The sequence below is a fragment of the Capsicum annuum genome, chromosome 5 (genome assembly GCF_002878395.1).
Source record: "Capsicum annuum cultivar UCD-10X-F1 chromosome 5, UCD10Xv1.1, whole genome shotgun sequence".
In the NCBI taxonomy this organism is placed as follows: Eukaryota; Viridiplantae; Streptophyta; class Magnoliopsida; order Solanales; family Solanaceae; genus Capsicum; species Capsicum annuum.
The window spans coordinates 184409190-184426530 of NC_061115.1; the positions used below are offsets into that span (position 1 = coordinate 184409190).

At 32.7% G+C, this 17341-nt stretch overlaps 1 protein-coding gene across 4 annotated transcripts; it reads left to right on the plus strand.

The window, feature by feature from the left end:
• Positions 1 to 200: 200 nt before the first annotated feature.
• On the plus strand, positions 201 to 5892 carry LOC107870986 (BTB/POZ domain-containing protein DOT3). 4 transcript variants are annotated; one of them, XM_047413294.1, is made up of 8 exons: positions 804 to 936; positions 1088 to 1183; positions 1302 to 1381; positions 1735 to 1804; positions 2673 to 3577; positions 4195 to 4462; positions 4557 to 4685; positions 5344 to 5892. In XM_047413294.1, exons 3-8 carry the CDS (start codon positions 1359 to 1361, stop codon positions 5692 to 5694), a joined length of 1746 nt encoding a protein of 581 aa, XP_047269250.1. In that variant the 5' UTR covers positions 804 to 936; positions 1088 to 1183; positions 1302 to 1358; the 3' UTR covers positions 5695 to 5892. The 4 variants fall into 4 exon arrangements, with proteins under 4 accessions (XP_016573212.2, XP_047269250.1, XP_016573213.2 ...); XM_016717727.2 differs by having other exon boundaries at positions 1088 to 1381; XM_016717726.2 differs by lacking the exons at positions 1088 to 1183; positions 1302 to 1381 and having other exon boundaries at positions 201 to 936.
• The last annotated feature ends 11449 nt before the right edge of the window (positions 5893 to 17341 follow it).

Sequence of the window (17341 nt, forward strand, 5' to 3'; positions counted from 1 at the left end):
GACCGGGTTAACCGGGCCCAAATTAAAAAAATAACCGACCCGAAATTCGAATTCCTAAAGCCCTAGGACTTATCGGATCGGATCTTTTAAGTGGGCCGAACCCGGCCCACTTAAAGGACTTACTCCTAGTAGAGCTGAATTCAAAATCAAAAGTCGAGTTCAGAATAAATAAGCTTTCGGATATATAAATTGGTTATCTCGAAAAAGATTGAAGTTGAAGTTGAAAAATGGTATTTGAAGGTTGAAGTTGTGTTTAGACATGGATTTACTAGCAAGAAAGTCAATTTTTGTCTTGGGAGAAAAAAGAATTCGCTGTTTTTTAAAATTTTAAAAACTCATATTCTTCGAAAACTAATCATTCCAACATAAGACCAAATAATATTTTAAAAATATTTTGGGAAAAAGTTTCCTTGTCCAAACGGGCCTTAATTAAGTGTCACCTTATTAAGTGCACACACGTCAAATTCATTTACGATTATGGATGGATCTAGGGATTACAAGGGTTCATCTTGACCTTCTTTGTAAAAAAATCACATAATATATACAATGTTAATTATTCTTTATGAATATATAATGAATGTTAATTCGTTATTTTAGCTTCTTCATGTGTTTATTTTTTTATATATTTAAATTTCGTTAGTGAAAATTCTGATTTTGCTAGTACTATTTATATATCTATAAAAAGTTAGCAGAAAGTAATAGATTCAGTCGAACCGGCAGAAACCTTAGCCTCTTACATATTGTCATGGATTTTCTTTCATGACTTAGTACAGAGTAAACGGATCAACTCACAATGCAGAAGTTAATTCTTGATGGCCAGGAGGATACTATAGATGATGAGTCTGATGAAAGTAACCAAGTTAATGATCAAAGTATAGTTGTCCCAACTATGCTCAATGCAGCTGCTGATGGCTTTGTAAAGAAAGAAAAGTCATGGTAATAACTCTTAACATCACTCGCAATTTCAAGTTTCTTTTGTTTCAAATTATGTTTGCCGAAATCTTCAAAAATATTTTCTTATACATGTCGAATCCTTAAAAAATGTGTTACTTTTAGAGAATTTGACGTGTACTTGATATTTTTGAAGAGTACGAGCAACATAGGTTTCAACGGTGATGTCTAGGTCAGCTTAGGCAACCATCTTGACTTTCTTGGATACATGTGCCATCTTTCACCAGTTTAGGTATGAGGTAAATCTTGATCTATTAATATGTTGCTCGGATCCTCCAAAAATGTTGTCGGATCTTTAAGAAAGGAACTATTTTTGGAGGAGTTGACACGTACTTGACAATATAACATAGGTTTCAACGGTGATGTTTGGGTCAGCTTAGACGCGCACCTTGACTTTCGTTGGATACATGTCATATTTCACCAGTATAAGGTATGAGGTAATTCTTGATCTGTTAATATGTCGCTTGGACTCTTAAAAAATGTTGTCAACCCCGTGTCGGATCTTCAAAAAGGAAAATACTACTTTTTGGAGGATAAGACATTTAAAGTGTCCGAACAACATACTCACTCACTTCCAACGATGACGTCCAGTTCAGCTTACACTGATCACCACGATTTTCACCAGATACACGCTATTTCTCATCAGTATAGGTACGAGATATTTTACAGGCTGAAGCATAGGTAGATGAGGAAAAATCACATAGTGGTTTAAATTTGATTCAGTTGTTTCCTCATACCTTTAAAAACTTGTTGAACTATGAGCTTCTTGTGTTATATATGCAGGTTTGCCACTTCTCAGCTTCCAAGTGATTTATCAATTAGAGTTGAAGACATCACCTTCTATGTTCACAAGGTAAGTAAAGGACACTAGGACATTTCACTACTTAAAAAACGTGAATTTCTGACAAGCATTCATGTCAAAAGACCGTCAAAAATATGAGATTTTTGATGGAAAGTCTATCAAAAAATATCCAAAGAGCCATTTTCTGATGGATTCATCGAAAACTCACATTTTTAGTAGTGATTCTACACAAACTAACATTCAAGAGTTATTTATCAAAAGTTCTATGCAAGAAAATACAGTTTCCTTCATTTTGCTTCTTCTTATGCCCTCTTAGTATAGTTACTAACTAAAGCAATGAACTAAGAAACTTAATGCAGTAAATTAATTCTTTGTTACAGTTGATTAATCGAAATACAAATTTTGAAAATGAAGTTATTAATATTGTATAATTGTTGTTAGAGTAATAGATTTAATTGCAGTTTTGTAGTACAAGTTTGTAGGTATTGAGAAACGAAAAAAACTACTTATTTATCATGTCCCATAAAAGAAAATGACTGGTAACCGTTATAATAAGTTGAATTACCACCTGGAAAATATGATAAGTTACATGTTTATATAAGTTAAAATTCAGTCAATAATTACACAAAGGGATTTTTAAGGGTTTTAGTATGATATCGTGATGTTAGTTTCTCTCTCCATTTCGATTTAATTGACTTTCTTTTTTAGCTTGTTTAAAAAAGAATGTCTCTAATTCCAACAACCTAGCGGACATGTTTAAAACCACAAGATTAATAAAGATTTTTCATATTTTTCTTAATCTGTGCCTAGTCAAACGAAGACACTTAGATTGAAACAAAGTGAATACTACATAATGTCAATATTGTGAATTCAATAATTGCTGAGATGTTAATTCTAAGTTTGTGTAATCTTGAAACAGTATCCACTAGTTGCAAGGTGTGGCTACCTAAATCAAATTGAACTTCACGAGCCTCAAAATTCACATCTAGGCTATGACCTCAAGCTTGAAAAGTTTTCAGGTGGATCAGAAACTTTTGAGACAATTCTAAAATTTTGTTATGGCTTGCCAATAAGCCTAAATCCAACAAATGTAGCAGCATTGAGATGTGGATCAGAATTCCTAGAAATGACAGAAGCAATGGAAGAAGGAAATTTGATCTCGAAAACGGAAGCTTTCTTCACATTTGTAGCCCTTACATCGTGGAATGACACAATCACAGTAATCAAATCATGTGAAACGCTCTCTCCGTGGGCTGAAAATTTACAGATTGTGAGAAGGTGTTGTGACTCAATTGCCTGGAAGATCTTTAGAGAAAATTCATTGACAGGGGATATTATAACCAACGAAGAAAAGTGGTGGTTCGATGATGTTGCCACTCTCCGTATTGATTTCTTCTTGAGAATCATAACAGCAGTGAGGGTAAAAGGGATCAAACCTGAGATCATCGGTTCGTGTATCATGAACTATGGTGACAAGTGGTTGCCAAGCATGAATAACGAGGCGAGAGGAACGGATATCAAATATGGTACTAATAGAAGGAACGATTCGCAATGGAGCATCACAAGTGGGAGGAATAGGGAAATGAGCAATGGTCAGAACAAGGAACAGAGAACAATTATAGAGAGCTTAATTAGTATATTACCTCCACAGAAGGAAGCTGTTTCTTGTAAGTTCCTTTTAAAGTTGTTGAAGCTGTCAATTTTCTATGCTGCATCACCAGCACTGATTTTCGAGCTCGAGAAAAGAATTGCAATGGTGCTCGAAAACGCCAGCACCAATGACCTCTTGATACCTACATATGCAGTTGGTGAACAAACACTAAAGTGAGTTTCTATCACTCTGAAGTTTCAACTTTCAATTTTCTTCAAAAATACAAACACTGCGTGCTTTAAGCCCTGAAATGAGGCGCAAAACATGTTGAGCCCTTTGCGTCGCTTAGAGGGCACTTCAAGGTTGTCAGACACCAGATAAGTGAAGGGTCAGAGACATACCTAAAGTATACCCATTTTTGAGTTTCATACCTAAATTATCACCAAACATTACACCTTAACTATTGATTTCACATTTCCTACCTGAAATATCACCATCATTCAAGTAGGAAAAGTGAACAATTGATAGTTGATGTGCATTTTGATAAGTAGGTTGTGATGATTCAGGTAGGAAACTCGCACACCTAATAGTTCAGGTATGAAACTCAAAAATTCGGGATACTTTAGGTGTGTTTTTGGATATTAACTTTGATACTTACTTTATCATAGTTCTTTTTTTTTCAATACCTTTGTCCATTTATTTGCTTTTCATGCCTACAATTATTAATCTTGGACTACACGTACATATTTGTATTTTTTTTCTCCATTAAAGTCCACATTATATTCGCAATTAAAATTTTGCAGCTTTCGCCTTTGATAACACTGCTCTTAACCAGTTCCATTAAATACAGTTCAAATGAAGAACAGACCATCCACAATATAGATGTGGTGCAGAGGATTTTGGATTATTTCTTAATGTATGAACAGCAAAGACTGCAGCAACAAGAACTGAAGTCAACAACGTTGAACATCAGTAAATTGGTTGACAGCTACCTAGCGGAAATTGCGAGAGATCCCAATGTATCTATAACTAAGTTCCAAGTTTTAGCTGAATCCTTGCCCCGACATGCCCGAACGTGTCATGATGGACTCTACAGAGCCATTGATACATACCTTAAGGTTATTCTTTTAGCTTCTGCAACAAACTATGTAGCGCTTGGTTTTGGTTTCTTCAATCGAAATAAAGTACAATGCTGCTTAATATCTTCTACAGACTCATCCTTCACTGTCTGAACATGACCGACGAAGGCTATGCAAGATTATGGATGGCGGAAAATTGTCACTTGATGGATGTATGCACGCTGCACAAAATGAAAGGTTGCCTTTGAGAATTGTTATCCAGGTAAAATCTACCTTCATAACGAGATTCATGTGTGTTAACCTATCCTCAGACTCTTCAAAAATGTTGTCAGGTGCGTGTTGGATCCTCCAAAACTAGTGCATTTTTGGAGTATCTTAAACAGGTGAGGCAATATTTTTAGAGAGTCCGAGCATAATAGAACTGCTAACCATTTAACTGAATCAACTTAAGGTACAGAATGCATTTGAACATTTCTTACTATATATCAACTTAGGAAGTTTCACTTCAGTTTTCAACTTAGCATCAAAGTATATATTTGATGTAAAGAAAGGAAAAGCATATTAAGCGAGTTGCCAGATTAGCCTTCATTCAAATTCTGAAAAATGCACTAGAAATCATGGAAATAATAGAGTTTAACAAATCCAGAAATGTAAAAAGAAGTCACAAACCTCTTACAACTGAAGATCTGAATGTTTCTTATCTGTTTTATTAGTTTTTGTTTTCAGATAAAATCCTTATTAGCTAAACAGCAAAATCCGACAGTAACCCTATTGAGTGACAGATTAGGGACAGAATATTAAAAAATTGGGTTAGCTACGAGCTATTTAGCCATAGATTAGGCAATAGAAGCACAAATATGAGTACCTAAAACCTCATAGACATGCTGATATACTTCTAAATTTCAATGAGAATAATGCAGGTTTTGCTGTCGGAGCAAGTGAAGATGAGGGCTGCAGTACAAGGGAAAGATATTACAGGGAGTGATGATAACTTGGACAAGGAAAATTGTTGGTCCTCAACAAAGAACGAGGTCAAGTCCCTTAGAGAAGAACTTGAAAATGTTAAGATGCAAATGGCAGAGCTTCAAAGGGACTACTCTGAGCTGCAACAAGAATATGAAAAGGCGAATAATAAGCATAGAAGTTCGTGGACATCCGGATGGAGGAAGATAAAAAAGTCCGCGCATTTCATTAGAAAAATGGTCGAGGATGAAACTCAGGAGCGCAAACATAGAGTTAAATCAGGCCGCAGAAGGCAATCCATATCTTAAGTGCAAAATTTATACTTGTTCTTATGTATCTGGCTCATGAACTCATAAAATTACCAACTCTGTCTAAACATAGGATGTTAGTTTTGTTGTTTTCACTATTTTCGGGTACACAGAATCTGTAATTTGACAGAATAACGTCAACACTAGTTCAAGTTTAAGACAAGAACACTATGAAGTACAACAACACCCTCAACACAATATCAAGGTAATCTTGCAAAGAAGTGTGTTTTATTTTTTAGAAATTAAGATGAAACAGAAATAGACAAGTCCTTCGAATTCACAGAGTGTCCTTAAGGAAATAATTCCCCCAACGTACCCGAGGTTGCGAAATGGCCAAACAAACCAACTGTAGCGGTACCTCAAACAATTGGAATCTTTTCAAACTCACTCAACGATTTGATTGATCACACGGAATATTTTAAAAACAAGAAAAGTTTGTATATTCAGAAATTTTTTTCATTACTAAACTGTGGATAAATACAAGTTTATATAGCCATCAAGTGCCCCTTCCGAAAGGTGGCAATGGTTCATCCGAAAAGGTATATCCTTTGGAAGAGTTATGTCTGTTCGTTTGAAACATTGTGTCGTTTTCTGAACAGACACAACTATATGAACAGTCACTCCTTTTCCAAAACAATATATCTTTTCCTCAAAAGTTGTTCCTCCATTTTCCATTCACACCAATTGAACCCAACAATCCCTCACATGAACGGGGAATGACTATTCTTTGTAAAACTGTACGGACAAATATGTGATCATCAAGCAAAGACTGATTGCATCTGGATAAGTGGTTTTTCCTTTGAACTTTCCGTAGTAAACATGTATCGGATGCACTCGGTCAATCGGTAGATTTGATATCTTTGAACCGTCGAGCTTTAATGTACACCTAGACAACACATGTCACACAACCAGCCTTTTACTGTTTATAATTCTTATGGTTTTGTTTGTTTTAGCCATCAACACGTTCCGGTCTCATGAGAGCTTAGAGAATAGGCCTTTACTAACATTCTCCTTGAAGCGGCTTCGACTTTACCCTTACATAGGTGATTTCTAAACGTTCAATCCTATAGATTAAACTATTTGGTCAAATCTGCCAAATTTAGATAATCATTAAAAGACTTCACACCATAAGTCTTATCCTTATGTCTTATCCTTATTTACTAAACATTGTCTACATCATGAGAATGAGTTGGGTATTTGATAGTATTGAACCTGTTAAACGTAACTTTGTTTGATCTCCTTGAACTTAGCTCTTGGGATCTCCAGCCTTCTAGGTAGAGTTACCACTATGCTGACTTGTCCTAGGCCTTAAGCCCATTCTCTTGGATGTCCTCCCAACTCCTTCTCTAGACAGACCTTTAGTAAGTAGATCCGACATATTATCCTTTGACTTTACATAGTCAACAGTGATAATTCCATTAGAAAGAAGTTCCCTAACGATGTTATGTCTCCGTCTAATGTGGCGAGATTTATCGTTGTACATCATGCTCCCTGCCCTACCTATAGCCGTTTGACTATTGCGGTGTATATATACTGGTTTGGGACAATAAGAAATATCTTCCAAGAAATTCTGGAGCTATTCTGCTTCTTCATCGGCTTTATCCAATGCGGTAACTTCAGATTCCATTGTGGAGCAAGCAATATATATTTGTTTAGATGATTTCTAAGAGACCGCTCCTCCACCGATAGTAAATACATATCCACTCATGGATTTTACTTCGTTCGATCCACTGATCCAATTTGGATCACTTTATCCTTCAAGTACGGCTGGATATTTATTATAATGCAAAACATAGTCTTGAGTGTATTTAAGATACCCTAAAATTATTTTCATTTCCATCCAATGAGTTTTGTTGGGATTAATCGTGTACTGACTCAACTTACTAATAGCGCATGCTATGTATGGTCGTGCATAATTCATTATATACATTAAACATCCTAATACTCTTGCGTACTCCAAATACCTGAATTTGTCAAGTACCTTTTTGATGTAATGAGACTGTGACAATGCCAACCCTTGTGGAGTTCTATGGATTCTTATTCCTAAGATCACATCCACAACACCAAGGTCTTTCATATCAAACTTGCTCTCACGCATTCATTTCATAGCATTTATGATCAACATATCATCCACATATAGACAAACAATGACTTGGTAATTTGGAGTGTCTTTAATGTAAACACATTTATCACATTCATTTATCTTGAACCCGTTTGCCAACATAGTTTGGTCAAACTTCGCATGCCATTGTTTAGGTGCTTGTTTTAGTCCATAAAGTAACTTAACAAGTTTACACACCTTATTTCTTTTCCTGGAACCACAAAACTCTTAGGTTGTTCCATGTAAATTTCTTCCTCCAATTCTTCATTTAGAAATGTTGTTTTCACATCCATTTGATGTATTTCAAGACCATATACTTCCGCCAAGGCAATTAATATCCAAATTGACGTTATCCTCATTACTGGCGAGTATGTATCAAAGTAATCAAGGCCTTCCTTTTGTTTAAAGCCTTTTACAACAAGTCTTGCCTTGTATTTGTCAATAGTACCATCAATTTTCATTTTTCTTTTGAAAATCCATTTAGAACCTAAAGGTTTATTTCCTAGAGGAAGATCAACCAACTCCCACGTATGGTTGCTTAAGATTGAATCAATCTCACTATTGACAGCCTCTTTCTAAAAGAATGAGTCTGAAGACGTCATCACTTCCTTAAATGTTTGAGACTCATTTTCTAAGAGAAATGTTATAAAGTCTAATCCAAACGAAGTTGACGTTCTTTGATATGTACTACGCCTTGGATTCGCATCATTATGTACATCCTCACTTGGTTCATCTCAAGGTCGTTTAGACCATCCACTAGACTGTTCATTCTAGTTTGATATGGATAAATGTGTTAAAAGAATTCAGCATTATCTGATTCAATTACTGTATTTTCATTAATATTCGGATGTTCGAATTTATGAACCAAAAACCGACATGCTTTACTACTTTTAGCATATCCTATAAACACACAGTCTACCGTCTTAGGTCCTATCCTTACTCTTTTAGGCATAGGAACTTGGACCTTCGCTAGACACTCCCACACTTTGAAATATTTCAAGTTGGGTTTTCTTTCTTTCCATTTTTCATATAGAATTGATTGTATCTTATTATGGGGCACTCTATTGAGTTTTTGGTTGGCTATAAGGATAGCCTCCCTCCATAAGTTTTGTGGTAAACCTGAACTTATAAGTAAGACATTCATTATTTTCTTTAAAGTTCAATTTTTTCTTTCCACAATTCCATTAGATTGAGGTAAATACGGAGCTGTAGTTTGATGGATAATTCCATTCTCTACACATATTTCAGCGAAGGGAGATTCATATTCTCGCCTCGATTACTTCTTATCGTTTTTATCTTTTTCTCTAACTGATTTTCAACTTCAGTTTTATATTACCTAAACGCATCTATTACTTCATCCTTACTATTTAGCAAATAGACATAACAGTATCTAATGCAATCATCAATAAAAGTTATAAAATACTTTTTTCCACCATGAGATGGTGTTGACTTCATATCACAGATGTCAGTGTGGATTAAGTGTAAGGGATTGAAATTCCTTTCAACAGACTTATACGGATGCTTAGCATACTTTGATTCCACACACGTTTGACATTTTGATTTATTACACTCAAAGTTTGGCAAAACTTCTAAGTTAATCAGTTTTCGCAATGTTTTGTAATTAATATGGCCTAATCGTTCATGCCACAAATCATAAGACTCAAGGAAGTAAGAAGAATTAGAACTTTTATTGATTTCAATAGTCATTACATTCATCTTATATAGGCCCTCAGTGAGATAGCCTTTTCCTACATATACTTCCCTTTTCCTAATTATAATTTTTTCGGAAACAGTTACACATTTGAATTTGTTTTTATCTAGAAGTGATACAGAAATCAAGTTCTTTCTTAACTCCGGTACGTATAGGACATTATTGAGTGTCAACACTTTGTCTGAAGTCATCTTCAAGCACAGTTTTCCTGTTCCTTCTACCTTTGCAGTAGCGGAGTTTGCCATGTAGATCTTTTCTTCTACTTGAGCTGGAGCGAATGTCAAAAACAACTCCTTATTAGTACAAACATGGCGGGTGGCATCAGAATCCATCCACCATTCACGAGGATTTCCCACCAAGTTGAATTTGGAAAGCATAGCATATAGATCATCCGTTTCTTTTTTGGACTCAGTCAAATTTGCTTGGTCCTTTTTATTTTTTTCTTCGGGGCATGAAAATTCGTAGACTTGTGGCCAATATTTCCACAGTTGAAGCACTTTTCCTTGAATTTCTTCTTGGGTTGATTGCTTTTATTTCTTGTTTTCTTTCTCTTTTTAGAGTTGTTTTGGTCATCTTTTACAATGTTTGCTCCATTCATTGTAGAATTGCCTCTTGACCTTCTTTCTGCAGCCTTATTATCTTTTTCAATGCGTAGTCGTACAATCAGGTCTTCGACTGATATCTCCTTACGTTTGTATTTCAAATAGTTCTTGAAGTCTTTCCACATAGGTGGTAACTTCCCTATTATTGTTGCTACTTGAAACGCTTCATTCACATTCAAACCTACAATAAAGGTTATGTGAACACTAAGAACATGGTTAAACTATTCAACAAAGTTATATATTAAAATTATACCTTCCGCAAGGATATCATGGATGATCACTTACAGTTCCTGCACTTGGAAAACAATAGACTTGTTGTCTATCATTTTGTACTCCAGGAACTTTGCAATGAAGAGCTTTTTAGTTCCGGCATCCTCTGTCTTGTACTTCCGTTCTAGCGCTCCCCATAACTCTTTTGCAGTCTTTGTTCCACTATACACATTGTAAAAGTCATCTTGGAGACCACTCAAGATGCAATTCCTGAAAAGAAAATCTGAGTGTTTCCAAGCCTCCACAATCACGAAGCACTCTTGTTTAGAGGTTCTCTCGGGCACCTCTGGATCTTCCTCAAATGTGAGCCTTTGAAGACAGAGAGTTGTGAGGTAGAAGAATATTTTCTGTTGCCATAGCTTGTGGAGTATTAGTACGACTCGTCGTGGCAATACTAGTTGCCACCATAGTCGTTCCAGTATCATGTATTTGACTATCAGTCGTCATTTTCCTGTCACAACAAGACAATAACTTTAGTATATCAAAATACTATTAATAAAATTGCTGCAACTTTAAACACCCCTTGTTTCTAGTTTAACGATGAAGTTTTTATGACTTCCAATTGTCAACCGAGTGATCTTTAACTTATGATGAAGATTTTATTTCTTCAAATCACTAGTTAAGTTCATACATAGAAAGCATAAAGCTTTAATCTCCAGAAACCAAGTATTACAGATTCCAAAAAAAAAAAAAAAACTTTAGTGAAAAGAAAATTTCACCAAACAAACAAAAAAAAATATTTTGTTTTCAAACTTATTTCCTTAAGATTGTTGTTTTCACTGTTTTTGAGTACACAGAATCTTTAATTTGACAGAATAACTTCAAACTAGTTCAAGTTTAAGACAAGAACACTATGAAGTACAACAACACCCTCAACACAAGATTAAGGTAATCTTTCAAAGAAGTGTGTTTTATTTTCAGAAATTAAGATGAAACAGAAATGGCCAAGTCCTTCAAATTCACAGAGTGTCCTTAAGGAAATAATTCCCCTCAAGTACTCGAGGTTGCGGAATTCCCCTCCCCCCCAAAATAAAATGGCCAAACAAACCAACTGTAACGGTACCTCAAACAATTGGAATCTCTTCGAACTCACTCAACGATTTGATTGATCACACGGAATGTTTTGAAGACAAGAAGGATTTGTATATTCAAAAAAAAAATTCATTACTAAATCTATGGATAAATGCAGGTTTATATAACCATCAAGTGCCCCTTCCGAAAGGTGGCAATGGTTCATCCGAAAAGGTGTATCCTTTGAAAGAGTTATGTCTGTTCATTTGAAATATTGTGTCTTTTTCTGAACAGACGCAACTATCTGAACAGCCATTCCTTTTCCAAAACAATATATGTTTTCCTCTAAGATTATGTCCCTCCATTTTTCATTCACACCAATTGAACCCAACAACTTTGGCATAGGTGGAGTTTGGATAGAGATTGTAACCTATGTTGCTTAGACTCTTAAAAAAATTATTAAACCCATGTTGGATTCTTCAAAATGCACTATTTTTGAAGGATATAACATGCATTTATTGACATTATTGAAAAATCCAAACAATATACATTGTAACATTTCTCATCATCCATCCTGTTGGTAAAAAAAAGTGCAATCTTGATTATCTATAGTGGTTGTGTAAAGAATACACAGTAATCTAATTGCAATATATAGCAACCTTTGTATTTCATATCACAGTTAGTCGCTTCTATGTTACACCATTACAAACTAGAGTCTAATCTTTCTATTTTTAAAAATAAATATACTTTTTTTTTAATTATATTTTCATTAAATAAGGGTAAGGAAAGAGGAAATGGGGAAGAGATTACAGGATGGGGAATCAAATTCTCACCAACAAAGTAAAAAATTTAGGTAGCCAACTAACTAAGCTATGTACCAAGACTCTCCAAGAAATATACTAGATTGCCTCTTTCAGTTAATTCCTATTATTATTATTAGGACATAGTAAAATTTTGTGTGTTCTACTTGTAAATGCTCTGAATAAATTATTTTTACAGAGAATTTATGTAGTCGATTCTAATCGATCTAGAACAAAATTGCTCAATCATTAGTGTCTCTGATTGATAGAACGTTTGTTTCTCTCAAAAGGTCAGTGAAAGGGATGAACAGGGAGGAGCTAGGCGGAGGGAAGGAGTTTCAGTTGAATTCCTTTGATAAAAAAAAATAAAAAAAAAAATTAATAAAAATTACATATATAACGACATATTTACTAGTATTTACTAAAAATTTCAACTATTTTCAAAATTTCATTAAATCTTAATATTTAGCCTTTGAAGATACGTATAAGTTAAGTTAGATACGTCCTACACATACATGTATTAGTTAAACTAATTAGCATATTTTAAGGAATTAGTTAAACTAATTAGCATGTTTTAAGGGATGTAACAGCTAAACTAGCATTAATATAACAATTAACCTAACTAATTATGGTAAAAATTAAATAATATCCCACGATATATGGTAATAAGTTTGTTATTCCACCATTTTAAATAAAAACCTTTCTATAATCAGTTTCCAGGTTGCAAAAAGTTCATACGTTCCATCAAAATAAATTCATACGACCTCTTTTTTTTTTTTTTTTTTTAATTTGTTGATTTTCTTTCACCAATTGCAATGAAAATTATCAAAAAAAAATTCATAGGACCTCTTCTTTTTTTATTTGTTGATTTTCTTTCATCAATTGCAAAGAATATTTCAGTGTTCATACATTATTTCGACGTTTGAATTAACGATATTATACCATAATTACTCAAACCCCTTTCGTTGCCGTTGTTCGATATGAAGGGAAACAAGACCATTACAGGTTGCAAAAAATTGTGAAGTTAAGTTTGGAAAAATCTATAAGGACAAGTGTACTGTTATTTCAGTTATGGCATGGTATGTCATTGAGAATTCCTTGCAATTGATCTGACAAAAGAAATTTGTATCTAGTTTAAAGTTTCAAAAGTAGTTATTTGTCTTTTGTTTATTCAATTATGCATTTAACGTAAAATTGATTGTTGTTTTACGTAGTTCTGTTTTTTTGTTTTTTTAGTAGGTTGAGATACATATTTGGTCTAACTAGATACATTTTCTTTCATCTTGTATCTCTGGTTCGGGTTGTGTGTATATGTGTCTCTCTTGGTGTTTTAATTTTAGTGATATCAGCATGCCAAAAATACATATTAATAGTATTAAAGATACATATTGTGCGTGATTGTACATATATGTATCTCTCGTTAATTTTTTCTGTACGATAAAATACATCTTAATTTTTGAACATATTGCCATTGAAAATACATATAACTAACGTGAGATATATCGTACAGATTCTTTTAGGTAATTTTTCTTAATATTATTCTCGTTTAAAAAAAAGGGAAAGAAGAATGTTGAATAGATACAAACAGATGCTAAATTTCATGTACTATTTTTAGTTATTTTCGACTTATGAACAAATAGATGAGTGACATCAAGAATCTCAATAAAGACACTAACCAAATAACTCTTTTCTGCCTTTATTGGTGTTATACTTTATGTAAGGATAATGTAACGTAGGTGTTCGAGTGAATGTCTATTTGTATACAGTTGTTTATTATTAGGACTTTACTTGAATGAGTGGTGCAATTATTTTAAATTAGGAGTCCTTAGCAGTAATAACTTTGGAGTCTTATTCTCCAAAACACTCTTATATATATATATATATATAGATGTAACAAAATACTTTTGTATGTAAATTAAGTGCATATAAATGTATCTCTTGTTATTTCACATTTTTAAATAAAAATTCTTTCATATTTTGTTTTCAGTTATAAACGATTCCTACGACCTTTTTGGATTAACGATATAAAGTACGGGGGCTATAAGAGCGATGAAATCGTTGTTAGCGATGGACAAGTGTACTCTTATTTCAGTTATGACACGGTATGCCATTGAACATTCTTTCAATTTCTATGCGAAAAGATACAAAAAAAGATTTGTATCTTGCTTAACATTTCAAAAGTAGTTATTTGTCTCTTGATATTCAATTATGTATTTAACGTAAAATTGATTGTTGTTTTACGTAATTCTATTTTTGTTATTTTTAGTAGGCCGAGATACATATTTGGTCTAATTAGATACATTTTTTCTTGATCTTCTATCTTTGGTTCGGGTTGTGTATATATATGTATCTCTTGGTGTTTTAGTTTTAGTGATATCAGCATGCCAAAAATACATATTAGTAGTATTAAAGATACATATTGTGCATGATTGTACATATTATCTCTCGTTAATTTTTTCTGTACGATAAAATACATCTTAATTTTTTAACATATTACCGTTGAAAATACATATAACTAACGTGAGATACATCGTACAGATTCTTTTAGGTAATTTTTTCTTAATATTATTCTTGTTTAAAAAAAAAAGAAAGAAGAATGTTGAATAGATACAAACAGATGCTAAATTTCATGTACTATTTTTAGTTATTTTCGACTTATGAACAAATAGATGAGTGACATCAAGAATCTCAATAAAGACACTAACCAAATAACTCTTTTCTGCCTTTATTGGTGATATACTTTATGTAAGGATAATGTAACGTAGGTGTTCGAGTGAATGTCTATTTGTATATAGTTGTTTATTATTAGGACTTTACTTGAATGAGTGGTGCAATTATTTTAAATTAGGAATCCTTAGCAGTAATAACTTTGGAGTCATATTCTCCAAAACACTCTTGCATATATATATATATATATTGATGTAACAAAACACTTTTGTATATAAATTAGGTGCATATAAATGTATCTCTTGTTATTTCACATTTTTAAACAAAAATTCTTTCATATTTTATTTTCAGTTATAAACGATTCCTACGACCTTTTTGGATTAACGATATAAAGTACGGGGGTTATAAGAGCGATGAAATCGTTGTTAGCGATGAACAAGTGTACTCTTATTTCAGTTATGACCTGGTATGCCATTGAACATTCTTTCAATTTCTATGAGAAAAGATACAAAAAAAAGATTTGTATCTTGTTTAACATTTCAAAAGTAGTTATTTGTCTTTTGATATTCAATTATGCATTTAACGTAAAATTGATTGTTGTTTTACGTAATTCTGTTTTTGTTATTTTTAGTAGGCCGAGATACATATTTGGTCTAATTAGATACATTTTTTCTTCATCTTCTATCTTTGGTTCGGGTTATTTATATATGGGTATCTCTTGATGTTTTAATTTTAGTGATATAAACATACCAAAGATATATATTAGTAGTGTTAAATATACATAATGTGGATGATAGTACATATATGTATCTCTCGTTAATTTTTTCTGTACGATAAAATACATCTTAATTTTTTAACATATTGCCGTTGAAGATACATATAACTAACGTGAGATACATCCTACAGATACATTTAATAATTAAACTAATTTGCGTAATTTAAGGGTTGTAACGATTAAAGTTCCTTTAATTTAGCAATTAACCTAACTAATAATGGTAAAAACTAAATAAAATTTCACGAAAATAGGTAATTTATTTGTTATTCCACATTTTAAATAAAATTTCTTCCATATTTCGTTTTCAGTTATAAACGATTCCTACGACCTTTTTATTGTTTTTTCTTGATTTTGTTTAAAGTAATTGCAATGAATATTTTTGTGTTGTTACGTTATTCCGGCATTTGGATTAATGATATAACTACGAGGGCTAAATAATTGAATTCAAAAAAAAAAAATTGAATTAAAAAAATGCGAGATACATATAATATATCTCTCATACACTATATGTATCTTTAACCTTACTAACATGTATCTTTAGTATGCTGATTTTACTAAAACTTTAAAATAAGAGTTAAACAGATAACAATAAATACAAAATATTGAAAAAATTATCATGTATGTGTAAATATGTATCTAAGCCTGAAATTATTCAGATCCAAAATAACAAGAGATACATAAATGCACAATAACACAAAACCAGATATACAAAAAACTTAAAATGTATCTGTTATTTTATAGAATATGTATCTTTTGTATAAATATTTGAATCGAAACAAAAAACATTGTGAGATACATACAAAACAAACTCGTACACAATATATATCTTTAAGTTTACTAATATGTCTATTTCACGAAAACTTAAAAAACAAGAGATACATATAACAACAAAAATAGAGAACAACATATACAAGAAATTGCTCTGAACGTCTCCATAGATCTTGAATTTTTGTTTTGAGATAATGATGCATAATTTTTTCCCCCAGTAACTTGATGATTAGAGAGTATTTTCAAGGTGAGTGTAGTTGGATTTTTTCTTCCTCGGAAAGATGAATGACTTTAAATCCGTTGGTCACCATATCATCTTCTGTCGGAGGTTCCAATTGATTTTTTGCTTCGCGCAACAAAATATTATTGGACTAGAAGGTTTACCTGAAGTACTGATAATGGAAAATCTGTCGGAAATAACCTCACCGGGGACAATTTTTTTTGTCGAAATAGTAACTTTACCCATAACTCGAGCACCAAAAACATCATCATCCTTAACATGAAACTCTAAACGATCAGTAAGGGTGAGCTAAAGGGATATGATGTTGTTTAATTTGATTTTTGAGAAAAACCATTGAACATAATAAGAAGAAAGTGAAGATGAATTTAGGGGAAAAAATACCTTAATTAAAATATGTGAAGAAGAAGAAGAGAAAATTGTGGGATAAAATCGTGACCAAAATTTTGGCATTAATGTAGCCATTAATATAGGAAGAGTTGGTAATGTTAAAATTGAAAAAAAAAAAAATATTTTAGGATGTATCTCAATTTTTAACCTAAATTAATAAAAGTTGGGATATTTATAATTTTTTCAAACTAAAGAATATTTTAGTAATTTTAAAACTAAAGTTGTGCTTTTATGAAATTTTATCAAAAAATTATGCTGTAGTAATTCTTTTTTGGTTATGAATAAAATCTTTTGACTCCTTCACACAAGAGAAG

Coding starts and splice junctions, on each gene's coding strand:
- LOC107870986 (XM_047413293.1), top strand. CDS start 1,409: ATGTCGCTTGGACTCTTAAAAAATGTTGTCAACCCCGTGTCGGATCTT. Junction 4,463..4,556: donor CCATTGATACATACCTTAAG/GTTATTCTTTTA, acceptor TATCTTCTACAG/ACTCATCCTTCACTGTCTGA. Junction 4,686..5,343: donor CTTTGAGAATTGTTATCCAG/GTAAAATCTACC, acceptor AGAATAATGCAG/GTTTTGCTGTCGGAGCAAGT.